The sequence below is a fragment of the Conger conger genome, chromosome 6 (assembly GCF_963514075.1).
Source record: "Conger conger chromosome 6, fConCon1.1, whole genome shotgun sequence".
Taxonomy (NCBI): domain Eukaryota; kingdom Metazoa; phylum Chordata; class Actinopteri; order Anguilliformes; family Congridae; genus Conger; species Conger conger.
In genome coordinates, this window is record NC_083765.1 from 55189268 (window position 1) to 55206638 (window position 17371).

The window sequence follows — 17371 nt, forward strand, 5'->3', positions numbered from 1 at the left end:
GCATCTATTATCAATGCTATTACGCTACGGACTACAGCTATGCGATAAGCTTCGGCATCAAAATAATGAACGAAAGGCAAAAGGAAATTACTGTTTTACAAGTCACACTTGCAAAAATGAAATATATTTTAACGTTTTCACTTTCAGGCACGCCCATCGAATCCCGTTGTTTTTTCCATAGCGTCAGCACTCAGGCGCTTCAGTAGTTCCGTATGGTTGTCATGGCAACGGGGTTACGTCCTCAGTCCGCGAAAGATATGAGTGCATCCTTGTCTGGGTGCAAGCTGCGACATTACCTAAAATATTAGACTAAGAAATTAATTGAACACATTTTAGCCTCTTGTTAGAAACCTGGACCCACAACATTTCTACTGACATGCGATAAAAAAGTAAGCATCTGCACCCGCGGGGGTAAGTTGTTTCTCTCATAAGCTAAGCGTTAGCTAGGCTAAACTAATAACGTTAACGTTACTGGCTAACTTAGTAGTTACTAGAAACAATACTTTAAAGGCTACTTGCAGAGGCTTTCGTGTGTGTGACAGAGATTGGCTACTTAATTAGCGGCAAGTTAAGCTAAGCTTCGAATTTCTTGATATTAGGCTATCATATTTTTTCAAAACCAACGAATAACATAATAATAATAATAATAATAATAATAATAATAATAATAATAATACATTTAATATTACTTTTTTTGTTATTTTAAAAGGCTTTTCTCATAGTGAATATTATTACAAGAGAAAGTAATCGGACTGATGCTGGTGCTGAAATGATGGAGGATACAGACTGCAGAACGGCTGACAGATGTCATGTCGATTCACTTTTGAACATCAGCGAGGAGAGCTTCGCGAAAATTTCTCAGTGCGGAATGCCTGTACAATCGGCATGGGAACAGGTGGTGAGTAATGGCAATTCTGTATTTATATTTAAAAAAATCGTTTTCATTTATTTTACGTTCGTACCGATTCTGTAGGCCAAGATGTTCGTAGAAGTCTACAACAGATGATCGATCTTAACACCTTATTCAAGTAGCCGACACAGCTTTTTTAGGCTGTTCTTTTTAGTGTTTCATACCTCATTGATTGTTTCATGTATTAACAGGTGAAGGGCTGGAATGAGTGTCCTCCATTGGCTTGCCTATTTCAGTTGCAGAATAAATGTAGGCCAGACAAAAGTGGAGAACATGAATTCCATTGTCTCCTCTGCATTGATGCAAATCTGGTGCAGAAGCTTGAAGTGGACCAATGTGCAAATTCTGAATCATCTGAAACCAAATGCAGTTTGGCTGAAGATACAGAACACCTGGAAGCACCCCAAATCTCCCCATCAGAAAACTTCTGTCCAGATGCAGAACAGGACAGTTTCAAGTATGAAAAAACAACAACAATTCAAGATGAATCCTGCAAAGTAACAGGCAGGGCCAAACTGAAAAGACTTCCAGACACTTCAACGATGTTGACTTACATGAAATTTGCCATGCAGTGTCCTATAATAAAAGAAAAAGGAATTATCAACAAGTTCTCTATATTGCCACCCGTGAAGGGCTCTGGTTATCCAAGGGCTGCCAGATTAAGAAGTGCAGCAGCCTGCGCACTAAGCTCACCAGACAGTCTGACAGCAGTCGGCAGATCATATAGCCTCTCTTTAACAGGGGAGGGACATGTTGAGAGAGAATGTGTCTCAGCAGGTGTTGAGATACTTGAGTATAGCCACAGATCACTTACAGCCAAGTGCTATCAGTCTCCACCCAGCAGACGACTAATGTCTGCTGTCAGCACCAGCTTACCCAAGAGATGCTCCTCATTAAACTCATTTGAGGGCACACTGTCACGTGCAGCAGACTTTGTGGGTAGAAGAATCAAGAATGAAAGTCCTATCCGGGCGGCCGTGAACAACCAAGGCTATAACCAGAGACGAACAGAGAATGAGCTACCTATACTGTTGGGGACCAGAGTTCCAATACAAGCAATGTCTCATCGCATAGTGTCCATTTCTAATGCATAGAGCCCTGATTGGCAGCTTCCAGCTACCTCCAGGGCCTTTTCCATGTCAGTAATCCTACCTGTGCTCCTCGATGCTCGGATCCCATCTCTCCTGCTACCAGCTCTAAACTTCAGATCAGTTGTCAGTATGTATACAATATAAATTTGGCAGACAGATTTTTGGTATAGATGTATTTTTCATGTATCTTGATAAAATAAGAAATGTGGTGTACTGGATAGATGTTTTAATCTTTTTGTTTCATTAAAAATGCTTATGCAGTATTACTTCTTGAATGTTAAACACCTTTGCACCATGATTCTTCATTTAAAAGTAAATTTTGAATAAAAGTCTTCATTTTAAAAATGCTGCATTTCTTTGGAATAGCAGTTTCATTAGGAACACTGATAACGGTTTTCAGAGACTCTAATAGTTACGGGGAGATATGGAATACTGCCCAATTAGGTTTCCTGTAATTATTTCTTATGATGGATTTTATTGGTTCAGGTAGACATTGTGATGCTGCCCCTCCCCTATAAAATGTACTTTTGTATTGGTCTTCCCCACCTGCCCCACACAACTAGCATTGGTGCATTAAAACCTTGTGCTTTGCTAATACAGTTGGTTTGAACTTACTGTTGCATGTTTTCAATATTAATTTCACTCCTAATTGAACTGTAGTAACTTAAAAAAAAAACTAGGAATATGGTACATTTCCAGTATCAAGCCTGGTTTCGTGGTAGCCTTGCTACATGAGGTTTATCAGCTGTATATGCCACTCAAAATGTTGGTCAAGAATAAGATATTTCAATTGTACAGTTTCACATCATTTTTTGGGTCACCAGAGATATTTGTGTCCAATGAAAAATTAAGAAACAAAGTGTTGGAGATTCCAGTTTCGCGAGGGTTCAAACCAAGGCAGTGGGTCTCATTTGATGAAATGGTGAACTGATAGTTTCAATTCTTAGCAAGCACAGCAAACTTATCAGCTTTTTTTGGCAAAAACATTCTGGCTTTGAATTGTTGCTCACAATTGGAATCCCACCTACGCAAGTACTAATGAGAACATTCAACATGTGAAGGAGATTTGGGATATGCACACATCCATAGTGATGGTAGATTAAGTGAAAAAGATGCCTTTTAGTGTGTGATATTATAGCTATTGTATTTCTCCAATATTTATATGAGCCAAGAAAAAGATCAGTGTTTAAAGTCGCCTGCATTAATTAGAAATTCATTTGCGAATTATTTTCAGTAAAAATGCCGACTGTATGTAAGTGGTATGCATCAACAATTGCATTCAGTTCAAGACATTGTCATCCAACACAAAGCACCAATTCAGGGACTGTCATACTATGAACGAAAGAAAGATGTGCCTTTTCTGAACCGTTTTATTTTGTGTAACTACTGCATTTGACAGCTGAACATATACAGTGGCTTCAGAAAGTATTGAGACCCATTTACTTTTTGCACTTTATTGTGTTGTAGATTTAATTGGCATTTTTGCCCATCAATCTACACTTAATAACCCATAATGAAAAAGTGAAAACATGTGAATTTCTTTTTGCAAATGTATTAAAAATCAAAATTTTAATCTCTCTATATAAGTATTCAGACCTATTCATACAGTGGAATGCAGAAGAGCATCTCTGAACACACACCACGTCAAACCTAAAAGTGGATAGGCTACAGCAGCAGAAGACCATTAAGTCTAAAAAATAAGTCTATTAAATACCTAATAAAGAGCTCAATAAGTATATACAGGTGTGTGCCTTCCTAAACTATGTCCAATCAATTAAATTTGTCACAGGTGGACTCCAATCAAGTTCTAGACACATCTTAGAGATAATTAAAGAATGCACCTGACCACAATTTGGAGTGTGGCAGCAACAGGTCTGAATAGTTTAAGTTTTTGCAAGGGTTTCTAAAAACACTTATCGTTATGGGTTATTGAGTGTAGATTGATGGGCAAAAATGGCAGCTTTATCCATTTAAAAGTAAATACACAACACAATAAAGTGCAAAAAGTGAAGGGGTCTGAATAGTTTCTGAAGCCACTGTAACTTAATAGTCCATTTTGCCATGGGAAACTTAAATAAATATGCAAGCCCAATACTTAATTTTAAAGAAATTTCCTGAAACAGATAAGTTAAAGAAGTGCATTCTCTACAGAAAAAGATGATTTTAAGGTATATGTACATATTCAGCTTCACCAAAATAACATCAGTCGGTGTCAAAGCAGCGATAAATTGGAAGTAGTGTTCTCATAACCACATGTCCATCTTATGTACAGAAAACAACAATCCCCAGCAGTTTTTTAGTTTAAGTAAAGAGGACTATTCCATGTGTCCAAAACACGCAGTAAACAGCCAGTATTACAAAACCAAAAAACAGCACAAGGAATGGTTCCATGAAATCAGTCCCACATTGTGGGACAACAGGACAAAAACACAGCATCAAAAAATATTGTGCTTTACAAACACAAATTTTAAATAAGAATACACATTTTTTCAGATTTGACATTGAAAATATATAGAACCAAAAATACTCAAATATGAATCTATTCAGAAAAAAACAGTATTAATATACTTGCTCAATAGATACACAATATGTTCTGCAATATATTTAACATTATTAGGGAAATAACTTCACTCTGGGTCCCTTCCTAAAGAAGCAGCACGGTGTTGAAATTTGTTGAAAAGCAACACCAAAAATAAATATTCATTCAGTACCCGGAAAACAACAAAAAGTAAATAGATGCAATACTGTACAGTATATGCAAAATCACAAATCATCAAACTTGAAAACTATTTAACATGAAGTATGAATTTTCCAGTCAGAAAGCTCATGAAAGGTCATAATATAAAACATGCAGTCATGTCAGAGCATTATTAAAGTGAGAGCTTCTACACTTTCAGTCTCCTATATGGGATTATCTGGACCCTGCAAGGACCTATTGTATTCAAATTCCTTTTTCACAGCATGTTGATTTGCCTTATTAATATAGAACACAAATCATTAAAGTATTTGCTCATTAAAGGTCCAACGGGAATGGAAGGTGTGCTGAAATGAAACAACCAATTACAGGGTGCAACAAGCAGCACAGGAAGTGATGGGAGTGCATGTATTCTGTAACAGTCAAACTCAATGCCTTTAAAATCCTGCAGTAGGCATAATTATACAATGTTCTGGGTGAATACTCGCTCCTGATTGGAGGGTATGCACGCATTAAAACTGTATAATGTACAGGTAGTCCAGGTAAAGTTTAATCACCATTTTAAATTAATGCGCTGCCTGCTCAGCTAAATGAGCCGTAGCCCCTTGCGTGTCCTTGGTGAAATGCTATGGCAGTATAATATGAGCTGAAAGGCATTTTTAATGACCACAATTTTGTCAGGTCAATAAAGCTATTATGAAATGGCATTTGATAGAAACATGAGTGGTTTTGTGAATTACATCAAGATATTATTGGCCAAAAAGCTAATGCTGTAATGATAAGCATTAAAATATTGGCTTTAGTTAGCTAATATGTGACGTCTTGAAATGGCATTTTGCAAATCTTTTCCTTTAGTAGCTAGCCAACACAAAATAGAGAAGGTAGCTATGTTAGCTAAATTGTGTGATATATTGTGTATAATGAATGGGCTAAGACTGGAGAACTATTGTTGCATAACTAAATAATTACACAAATAGTGAAATGTCAACATAAATAAATACATGCAAAATTATTTCCACATTAAATGATATATATCCTCAATTAATCATTTCCACATTTCATTATTTCAGGATTGTTGGCATGAGTGTGAACTGAGAAATAATTGAATCTGAAAATATCACCCATCAAAGCCAGCAGGGAGGGTCTAATATCTGATTGGTTGTTTGATTGCTTTTGCCTGCATTTGCAGGTATGGTATAAGCAGAATAATCTAGTCCAAGGTGGATTCGTGTCAGGTGGTTCTTTGTTCATGTGTTAAAACCCTTTAACCTTGGATTATTCCTTATTTACTGTAAGAGTCACTGGTGTAGCTGAAATCAAGTTATGACGAGGTGTTCTTTACAGTATTGATGTTTACATTGGTGGGAATGGTATGCTATCAATGAATCAAAGATGGCAAAAGTCAGAACTTGCAACAAACAGTTTGTGGTGTTCTGGAACAATAGTTTGACTACATAATATGAATGCTGACACCCTGTGATTCCAAATGCTAATCTCCATTTACACATATAATATTCTCACAGGAGGCAAGCCTGGCCCGCTCAATATTAGTGTTCATATTGGAATATATAGATACTGTACAACAAAATACTTACTTTGTTTTTTGTGCAAATTAATCATATGGGGTATTGGGAAAGGAATGCATAAAATGATAAAGTGCTTTTGATGTTATAAAAATTCTTGAAATGTTATCTACAAAACAATAACATTGTTGCCAATAACCTCTTCTGTCCTGACCATGTTACCCATGAGGTCTCAGAGTAAAGTGGGATGAAAGATCCCCACCCCGCACACCGAACTGGCTCAGAAACTGCCCTTTCAGTGACTGACACCAGGAATACTCAACTGTTGGGTTTCTCAGGGTGCTGAAAGAGAGAGAAGAACTCATCACTGGTCTGGGTTTCCACAGAGCTCAAATGAGAATCCATGTTCCAGGCAAGGTCGGCAGTCAGAAAGTCGTCCATTACCGTCTGGGTCTCGTTACTGGTCAGGAACAGGCTGCCCAGGCTCTCGAAAGAGCTGGTCACTGTTTGCGTCTCTGTACTGCTAAGTGTCACCTGGCTGCCATCAGGCTGGAACATGTCCGTTTGTGTCTCCATATCTGTGGACTCAGTGCTAACAGAGAAGCTTGATTGCTTGAGGAAGTTCCCCAGGGGTATGTGGCTGGTTGTGTCCAAAAGGAAGTTGAGGTCAGTTTGTGTCTGTGTGTCGAACATCTCCAGGCCAAGATCGTTGGAATGAGCCTTTCCATTCTCATCACAGTCTGGCAGGTGGCTGAAGAACAGGAAGTCTGTCTGAGTTTCGATGTCAAGTGACTCCAAGTGAGTCTCAGAACTCAAGGTGAGAAGCTCGCTCTCCTCAGTCTGTGTCTGAATATGCACAGCGTTTAAAAACTCTTCAAAGTCGAAGTCGATGCCCGGCGTTTGTTCTTGGTCGGATGCTAGTTCCACTTCACAGCTAGCTGTGGCATCTGACAGTGTGCTGTGGCTCTCCAGTGCACTGCTGTCCATACTGTCAGACAGCATTTTCTCAAAGTCACTGAACAATGTCATAGTCTGTGTCTGGTTGTCTGCCATGGGGTTTGGGTGGAGCAGGTCAGTCTGAGCACTGAAACACATCATCCCAGTAGACTTACTGTCGTACGGACAGGAGTCACTGCCATTCAGAGGTTCTTCAACAGCGTTGTCGGGTCTGAAAAGTCCTTCCTTTGAGACAGATTGGGTCGAAACACCGAGGGCCTCACTATTAAATATGTCTGCACATATCACAGCTTGGTCAATCTGCCCTCCATCCTCAGAGATGGCCAGGCGGTAATTTGTCTGCGTCTCCCTAGTGACATGGTATGAGGAGGAGTAAGTCTGGCCTAAAGAGTCTGTCTGTGCACTTATGGAGGAGGTGATTTTGGACAGTGATGGAAAGGTCTGTGTCTCTACACTGACAGGAAGTAGGACCTGAGTGCCAACACTAATGTCTGTCTGGGAGCATGATGAAACCAAGGCCTCGCCAAGAGAGCACAGCGGTACTGGTGGGTGGCCCTTTGAGAGATAAGTTATATCGGTCTGGATATCAGCAGATGTGCTCTTGCCCCTGTGTTCCACGTCACTTACCAGATTATGGTCATAGCAGTCACCGTCCAAGTTCACTTGGACTCCGACACTCACACCGTCCAGTCCAAGGCTGGGAACAGGCATAGTATTTCTGGAACTCAATGTCCTTGTACCCAGTGCTGGTATCACTGCTCCCGCGGATTGGGGAAGAAGGTGAACGGCACTCATTACAGAGCCTTGGCTGTCTACAGTCAGAAGGACCGATCTCATGGCATTACTATCTGCTGAGGAGAGGAGAACTGGTACGTGGGCAAACTGCATCACGGGAACATTCAGGAGGGCTATCTTTGGTTTAGGCAGCAGAAGCTTTGGGATATTTTTTGTGGAATTTAAGTTTTGGCTCCCAGGCTCTGAGTAAGAGGCTCCATGAGCTGAAATCAACATGTCAGAAAGAAGCTCTTTTCCCATATTCACTACTTGATACACATGCTCATTGGGCCTGGCTTTTGCAGCACCATCCATCTTCCTCTTTTTGACTGGGGGATATCTGTAATGAGGAGAGTAAGTGCTTGTCAACTGCCATTGTAAGCAAAAAGCAAACTGTGCGTGAAACGTAATGGATGGCGCACACTAACGGATCTTAAGAATATTTACAGGATAAAGAGGCATTACTTAAGGCAATGGATGCTCTCTTCCTTGGTCATAGCCTTTCAAAAATATTCATAAGCTATACATAAACATAAAACTGGAAACTTCCATTACTTTATGGAATCTTCTAGAATCAATCAGGGCTAATAAAACAGGGTTAAGACAAAGCAATAGAAATGGAGGAGTACCTGTGCTCCGTAGGAAGCTCATGACCTGTCCTGTAAATGTGAGACAGCAACGCAGCTCTGCTTGCGTAAGGGCACCCGCAGGTACAGTGAAAGGTCTTCCCACAATCCTCAGCGTGCCTCCTCAAGTCCCACTCAGTGCTGTAACAGTTGCTGCATGTGGTGCACTTGTGCTTCTTCTCTGCGTGCATCTTCATGAAGTGCTACAGAGGAACAAGAAATGTGTGAAAAAATACCACATTTGCTCAAAAAATAACAACGGCCATTTAAAGTGACAATCCATACTTTTTTTACCAATTGAAAAATAATATATTTCACCTTTTCACAATGTTGTGTTTTTGTAGCAAATTTGATTCAATGTGTTTGCATTCATAAATTGCTCCTGCTCCCACCTAAATTTCCCACTGCTCATGTTGGGTGTGACATTCCTGCCATGTATTCAAATTGGATGACTTGTAAGAGAGCTAGAGGTCTGATGCATGCATAGAACATTGCATGATGAATGTGGAGGAGAGTGTCCAAAACCCAAAATGCATCTTGGCTCGGTATGTCGCCCAATATTAGTCAGACAACATTGCTGGTTGTCAAAAGGCAATCTTCTTTCCCCAGATACACTACTGCTGGATTATCTTGGAAAATAAAGCACTTGATATGATCCTACTAGAAAATAGCTGAGTTCTGAATGAAACTCTGGTATTTGCAGTGTGACATGACCTTTTGTGACCAGCAGTGACCACAGATGCCACTAAATCCACCAGAAATAGATAGTCACTTTAACTATATTTAAAAGACAGTTTCTAAAAATATATATGTATCATGGATTTTAAGCAAAATAAGCATGCTTTTGTGGCTAAAACTGGATATTTACATTTAAAAATCAAAGAATAAAAAGCACATAAATATACATTTCCACACCCCTCAGTATTTTTCAAATGTTCCATTACATTATTCTAGATTGCTACAGGCCTTTATACCTGTTTGACCAGGGAAAACTGGGAGAAAGGCCTGCTGGTTCCTCTTGGACAGCCTTCTACTGGACAGCAGTAAAGCTTCTGTGACCCCTTCATGCTCTTCCTCACCGTGGGGTTCACAAGACCGTCCTGAAATGAATAAAAACAACGAGCACGTGAGTCCTCCCACTGACAGCCTGAATGAAAAGAGATTAACCAAATGCTCCCCCAAAACCAATACAATCAGAACTTTGGAAAAAAAAAACATCTAATTTCACATTCCATCTTTGACCAGTTGGCCCCAGTCCATCTGACTCCACTCAACACTCAACAAGTCAATCAATATTGCATTAACCCAACTCTCGGGACAGTGTATTATTTTGGCAGGCCTCCTCAGTAATACCTTAATGGTTTATATTCAGCCCAGTGTGGAGGAAATGGCCCCTTCCATCTTACCTCAGCCCTACGCTCAATTAAAAACGGCTAATAAGCCGTTACATAACAAGGGATGGTAATTTTGTGGAAGGGGCAGCGCAAACACATAATGATGCAGACAAATACCAATTTACTTTGCTGCTAATTGTTGTACTTATGGCAGCTTCAGGCAATTATCCCATTGACCAAAATAAGAGAGACGTCTGGGCAATAATCCAATCAGCAAGGAGCAAGCTATTTCGAGAACATCAATCCACCTAATCAAGAAAACCACTGCTTAACAGTGATCAACTACATCCACTATATCACTCAGCATAACGCTTACATAATTTCACAGTATTGCGCAGTACATATTCCAGGATGGGCCAGCAACAGATTAGCATACATACAAACAGGATTGGCTAGGATGCATTAAGATATTTTCTATTTAAAGGGGCTACAGACAGGATTAATTTCCAAACATTTCCCACAGGGTTCAGAAATGAAGGAGTGGAGGGGGTCTGTGTATGACTGAAAGGAGAAATGGTCTGTGTGTATGATTGAAATCAATAAGAAAGATGACATTGCAGCAGGCAAGAAAGAGCAGTCAAAATAGCATTGCGAAAAACCATTCTATTTCAGTCACTTATTCCTCTGTCAGAGAAGAAATAATAGAAAAGTCACATATCTCTATGTGCCATACAGCAGCTCTAATTGGCTAAGAGAACACTGAATAAGGCAAGCTCAATACAGTCTGTTTTGTGTGGGTGTAAAACCTTGAAATGGGATTCAGTTCAACAGAAGCACTGTGTAGTGATGGCTGGAGACAACAAAGTCCGCTTCATGTTATACTGAAATTATATCTAATGCTGCACTGATTAATAATGCATTCCTGTTGTGGGAGACAGGGCAGACCCTTCTTCTCTACTGACTTGGATAGTATTACTTCAGCTGTCAGATATTAAGGCTCCACCGCCATTGGTGAATAACACTGTTTCTAGGCTGACATTCTGTATACCTTCCACGGACAGCAGACCAATCTGCTTTCTCCATCCACTCCGTGAAGTTTTAAAAATGGGATGTTATTCTCTGAATAGATTTTTACCACAGGTTCAGCGTTTTAATCATGAATTGTTATGAGCTGTAGAAGCGACAATTATTCACAGAATCGCATTGTGAATTAAGACTGTGTCAAATCTGTGTAATAGTTAATATTACAGGTAATAGCCTACATACAACTGTAATTAATCCTGAAAGATGAAAAAAAGTTATGAAATATAGGGCGATGATGGATAATTTCTTTATGCTATGCTGTTATGCAATATCTGGTAACGCTACCTAATTGGACGGACCAGAGTGACATCAGCAGCAATACAGTTATACAGTATGCGTACAAAAGTCATGAGAGAAAAGTAATGAAAATAAAGATGATCTGCAACTACGTGGGAGCAAATCTGGAGCAAACCAGAATAATGGACAGAACATTATGTCGATGTTGACTTTTACAGGCAAGGCAATGGAATAGCCTGCCAGCCAGCCACACACAATTAAACTAACACGGTTCAATGATTTGCCCATGCAATTTTGCTCCAAGCTTACACCAAGCTTCAGTTGCAAAGCAACGTCACTTGACAGCAGTCTAATTATACAACACATGGCAACAAAAACACTTTTAGGAGGCAAATAAATGAAAATTCAAATATCTACCTTGACCCTGTGTGATTTGACAAGATGCATGTTCAGAGCTGGAGTGTTCGGGAGAATCTTGCCGCATCCTTCCACTGTGCAGAGGATATTCGTCCGCACCTCTTTAGTTAGCTCCGTGATGGAGGGCTTTATAATTTCCCTGGGTCGTGAATTCTTATCTTTGTTGTCTTTTCGGATGTCGGCACTGTCGATGTATGGATGTGCACCGCTTTCTGAGGCGGCAGCCATGTTCCGTTGTCAGTCAGAGCAGTCAGCCCCCTAGAACATAAACAGCACGGGGCGCACACTGGAGAGAACTCGCCCACTTCCGGGAAAAAGTATCACCCTGCGAGTGAAGCGTCTTGTCAGAAATTCGCGATGTTTTACTACATAATCTCCTGTCCAACTTCAAATTTTAACATAATGAACACTATTGGCTTCGTATTGCTTTAAGAAAACAAACAAACAAAAAAGATTATTCCCCTATCTTACCACTAAATATCCTGAGGCTTTGTACTGTAGCTACTTGTGACCAATTATCGGACTCCTCAGTTCCTGAGTACTGCACATCTGTTGTACGCCTTAGCAAAGGGTATGACGTGGTTTAAATCCATTGATTAAACCCACCCGATAAGGACACATTTGTATCGAGGAATAATAAACAGTTTCATTATCAAGTTTTAGACTTTGGTTTGGACGACGCTACTTCACCCGCCACCCATCAGGCGTAAAATTACAACTAAACATCTCAAACACACTTACTCTATGGCCTCGAGAATTACAGGCTGAACATCAAACGCCCATGTAATCCAAAGGCAGTTAATCTCCACATTATTAGTATTTTGACACTTTGAAACCGTTGAAGAGAGGCTTAGGGAAGTCAATGCGTGCTGTAAATACGGGAGGTATTGGCAGGGACCAATATGGTCAAATATCAGTTATTGACATCAGCCACAGAACTAGATAGTGCATTCCTTAGTTCTTGCAAGTGTTGGGAAGAAAAAACCCAGAACCCAATAACTTGATTAACCTGAGTGTATTCATGAGAAACCCTGCAGGTTCATTTGTAGTCTGATTGCAAAACATGACACAATTGTACCTGTTCCAAGTGGTAATGCAATCATCTTTCTATCATTTCTACCTTTCTAGAACTTTAGAACATTTTCCAAGTCAGTTTGTCATTACTACGTAGTGTATTATTAACAAATATATTATATTCTAAAAACTAAATAACAACCTTAGGGGAAAAAATAAAGCATAACATTATGTTACTGAAAGAGTGCTTTGGCCATTCAGAATACATGTGCCACATTAACTAGTGCAATAGGCAAGGGCTGTGTACAGTTTCCAAGATTAAAAACACCGCAACTCGCATGTACTGTTGTACTGCAATTTATTTAGAGGGAAAAGGGTGCTAAAATCAGAAATGATGACTCTAAAACACAAAAACCATACAAAAACGTATATAAACGAAACCTGAAAGCATCTTGGTATCAAGTACATGGTGCGGTAGGGAAAGTTGAATGGTCTAAAATCCTCCTTCTTAATCCTCTCTTTAGAGATGAACTACACATTGGCAATGTGCCAAAAAAAAAAAAAAAATTTACTTTTATATTAGAGTAATATATACAATCACTTATTCACAAATGAAGCTATACAATGGTCAAATCAATAAACAAAACCAAAGAAGTTAGGGTTCCTTATGGTAAAAACATATTAACCGAGCAGTCTCTGAACATCAGATCTTTGGACCTGGCGTGTTGCTGATTCCAGGTCCTTTGTCTGTGATTACAAAGTAATTCCTTCCTTTCTGGGTGATAGATGAAAGCAGTGGAGTTACTGGGGCAGATGCCATCCCTGACACACAAGAGGATTATGTTAGTTTTTGTCAACAAAACAGACTTGAATATTAGGCAAGTTCTGTTTCAGTATTATAACAATTTGTGACATCTTATACTGCAACTTCAAGGAACCTGTACAATCACTTTTTCCATGCATTTAAAATACTCATTATGCCACAAGACAAGGTCTAAAATAATAAAAATTTACTTAAGGACATTGTTCGTAAATAAGAGCTGGACATTTGACATGGCGTGCCTTCTGTAAGTCACTTCGAGTTCACTCCTAATTGGCAGTCCACAAAAATGGATGCATCACTAATTGGTTAAAATGTAAATCATTGTTACTTATGCAATTACCATGGTCTCTAAAAGATTTTGGTATGAAAACTTTATTATAATTAGTAATATTAAGAACCTTATTGCTTTCAGGATACTAAAATTAATTAAAAACTATTTCAAATCTCAGTTGAATACAAATTTTCTTGTACTGATTCTTTAAAAAAATGCAGAATGCCTTTTGCATGCGCCCCCTTGTGGTTACGGCATGCAAGGAGGCAGGGCCTGAAAACAAACTGGCCTTATAATGCGAAGAGCTTAGAATGCAATCAGTCAAACAGAATAGCTAATCATTGTCCTAAAATAAGCATTCATTCATGGTGCTGCATTACCCTACAGTCTGTGAATGACAATGTAGTTGAAGCCACAGAAATTTCCCTGGATATTAAGAGTAAGGAAAAACCCTCTAAATACAAGTCAGTAGGAGGAAAGAAATTGAATCGTACCGGATGAGACGCAGTACTTTAACGACTCCAGTAGGTTGCTGCTGGCAAACTTCACCACACCTCTAAAGGGCTCTTCTCTTCCCATCTCATTTTCTTTGAACCTTGTTTCCAGCTGAAATAAATAAATAAAAACATACAAATTGTGTCAGGGAGGATCATGCATACACAAACCATCCCCATTTCATACCATCCACATCGTTTCATCTCATCAGTTCCCTCACTCACCATCAGCTGTAAAATGAACAGGATAAAATAAAGATTAAAAAGAATATTATCTGTGTGACTCCATTTACCTTATAAACAGCCGTTTCCAGCTTTGGCAGAATTCCCTCGCCGAACGCCTCAGCAGCCATCTGCATTCGGTTTTCAGCATGTTTTGTGTCCTCGATCTCTATACAGGGAGCTAAGATAAAACCAGCTATTACCACCCAGCTTTAATAAAAGCACAAATAAATCAGCAAGCCACATGTCAGTTTCTTGAGAATAAACAAAAAAGTTGCTCTTTCTTGTTAAGAAATTTGCCGCAATAATGGCAAATTAAATACAATCCCAAAAAGGGTTCTAATAAGGGTACTCATTTCCTCCCAATTTAATTACAGCACATAGCATTCTGTACTTAAATCATGTGTATTGTGAAAATCACTGTCACATACTTCGTGGTAGTGGAGTTTTCTCCTCTAAGAGCTTTGGATGTTTTACAGGAAAAACCTGCAAATAGAAATGAAGATTATTTGTCAGCATCTTTCCTCTGATGTCGTGGCATGTTAACACCCATCTCCTCAAAGGCAGAGAGAAAGGGATCAACTTACCTGCTTGTACTGTCTCATTAAGAGATCTCTTAAAGCAGTCAAGCACCGCCCACTGAGGTGAACATCCTTTACAGCACCATAATGACCAGACTGGACCAAGGCCTGGTGGTCAGAGCAGATTACATTACACCACACTCAGCAGGACAGCCCACAATGACAACACTAATACTTCCAAAAATAAGTATTATTATGGTTTGGGTTAGAACCATCACTGGTCCACAGAATGCAAGTTTAACATTTTTTTTACATTTTAATTGCACAGTATTGTTATTTATTTGTATGCAGGGATCATTTTTCCAGTCCTTGTTTAGGGCCACCGGTTCTGTTCTACATAGACAGAATCCCACATCTCACTAGTAAAGAGCCAAAAAAGCTGTAGCATTGCTCATATGGCCAAGGAAGTTTCATTCAGCTAATGACTAAATACCTCGGCTGGTTGACTAGAGTGAATGGGAAATCTTGCAAGCCAATTTATCCAAATTAGAGAATAAAAAGCCACAAATGTCCTAATAGATTTGTATAAAACTGACGTGTCAACCTCAGCTCCCAGAACAAAGGCAACAGTTTGTCAGTAGTGTTCAATTTGTTTGGAGGGAGGTTTGTCATTGCATTACCTGGTGTAACAAAGGTCTGTGCTTCATAGTCAAGCCAGATACAAATACATATGGTGTCTGAAGATTATGCACAACATATGTTGGTTTGAGGTGGTTTGGCTGGGTGAAATTGTCCCCCCAAGCAATGCGAATCCATAGGGCGTCATCTTCGTGCTTCTTCATTTTTACAGAAACCTTTATGGAAAACATAACAAACATGCATTTGCAGAGCTTGGTTGGATATATCATTATCAAAACACAAATCCAAAATACTTTTTATCTAAAACATGCAGGATATCTATGATTAAGAGCTGATAATTACATGATTGATGAGACATTTCAAGTGTGCTTTGAATGACTCTTTGAAATGCAGCGAGTCGACTGTCAGGGCCTCTTCTGTGGAAGAGAAGTTACAGAATGAGCAAAAATGATCAAAACAGTAACGATAATGTGTGTGCAGAAATACAAATTCACGCCATTTAGACATCGACATTACCCTCGGGGTCAATAAGCTGGCATACGTTCCAACTTCCTTGCGCAGGGTGCTCTATACGGTCTGAATGAGAAAACAAATGAGATGAGGCTTTTAATGGCTTTCAAGTTATCAATTACCTAGGTAGCTAAGTAATGTTTGATGTACTACTAGCTACTTCCGTTACGCTACCCAATGAGTCCAGAAAGACTGTCAAGTTAGCTAGCTTTCACATTGTTTCCCATAACTTAACGTTACAGAGCGAACGTTATTCTGACATAAAAACTACTGGACTCGTTTGAAAAAACATTCATGGTATTGCTGTACTCTCAATACCATATTGACATTTAAGGGTAACTTTATTCATTTTGCCAGATTACTTACAAATCATTTCCAGTTCTGTCACGTGTTTCATGGATAACTCATTTTCCTGGTGAAAATAAAACAAGATTGTTGACAAGACAGCAACAGCTAGCCGCCCACTTCATTTCATCCAACAGCATTCGTCCAACACTAGTTAGCTTGATTTCCGATTGCCAACACAGGCCACTGTAATCTATCGCCAATAGCTAAACAATAAACTAACTTTGCCTGTTACGTAACGTTAACTTAATAGCTAGAACTTCTAGCAGAAGTTACAAGTAGCTAGCTAACTAGCTACCACACGCATGATACACTTTGCCCATCCATTTTTATGAAAGGTTAGGTTTATTGCGATTAATTTCTCGTAAACGTTACCTCACATAGAGAAAGAAGATTGTCACAAAGCAGCGATTTCGCCTGCGTAAACTCTAGTGACTGGAACTGCTTCTTTGAAATGTGCTCCCATTTGCTCAGCGTATTCCGTAGTTTATTCGATGGTATTCTACGGATAATTTGTCGTAAAACTTGTTTTACAGAATCATCCATTTTCAGAGACAAACCTTTAGCTGACAAGCTAACTCGGCAGCAAAATGTACGAATAAACCGCCAACCAGGCGAAAGCTACTCAAATGAGCCTCAGCCAATCGGCGGAGTTGAATTCCAAAGCGTCAACTTCCGTTGAGAAATTCAGTGAGATTAAAGGCTGTCAGCATACGATTTGTACATTACTGCCACCTACTGAATGTATTACATGATCTATAATTATTATATATACGCTCAGTGAACACTTTATTAGGTATTTATTAGACGCAGTTTTCTGCTGCTGTAGCCTATCCACTTAAAGGTTTGACACTAGGTTTGGCCTATCCACTAAAAGGTTTCTCA

General features: G+C 39.3%; 3 protein-coding genes across 4 annotated transcripts; 1 reads left to right on the forward strand and 2 right to left on the reverse strand.

Annotated features, from left to right (window-relative positions):
- The first annotated feature begins 52 nt into the window (after positions 1 to 52).
- Positions 53 to 2267, forward strand: LOC133131648 (uncharacterized). 2 transcript variants are annotated; one of them, XM_061247038.1, is made up of 3 exons: positions 53 to 411; positions 710 to 898; positions 1102 to 2267. In XM_061247038.1, exons 2-3 carry the CDS (start codon positions 770 to 772, stop codon positions 2002 to 2004), a joined length of 1032 nt encoding a protein of 343 aa, XP_061103022.1. In that variant the 5' UTR covers positions 53 to 411; positions 710 to 769; the 3' UTR covers positions 2005 to 2267. The 2 variants fall into 2 exon arrangements, with proteins under 2 accessions (XP_061103022.1, XP_061103023.1); XM_061247039.1 differs by having other exon boundaries at positions 53 to 389.
- A 1086-nt stretch (positions 2268 to 3353) lies between these two features.
- On the reverse strand, positions 3354 to 11805 carry LOC133131149 (ATM interactor-like). Its single transcript, XM_061246327.1, has 4 exons — positions 11648 to 11805; positions 9551 to 9676; positions 8580 to 8779; positions 3354 to 8290 (listed from the first exon to the last, which is right to left on the reverse strand). Exons 1-4 carry the CDS (start codon positions 11675 to 11677, stop codon positions 6538 to 6540), a joined length of 2109 nt encoding a protein of 702 aa, XP_061102311.1. The 5' UTR covers positions 11678 to 11805; the 3' UTR covers positions 3354 to 6537.
- Positions 11806 to 13002: 1197 nt separating this feature from the next.
- On the reverse strand, positions 13003 to 17120 carry cenpn (centromere protein N). The gene is made up of 10 exons (XM_061246622.1): positions 16862 to 17120; positions 16508 to 16553; positions 16148 to 16207; positions 15974 to 16047; positions 15673 to 15846; positions 15059 to 15160; positions 14903 to 14957; positions 14543 to 14652; positions 14250 to 14361; positions 13003 to 13483 (listed from the first exon to the last, which is right to left on the reverse strand). Exons 1-10 carry the CDS (start codon positions 17030 to 17032, stop codon positions 13365 to 13367), a joined length of 1023 nt encoding a protein of 340 aa, XP_061102606.1. The 5' UTR covers positions 17033 to 17120; the 3' UTR covers positions 13003 to 13364.
- Positions 17121 to 17371: the final 251 nt, after the last annotated feature.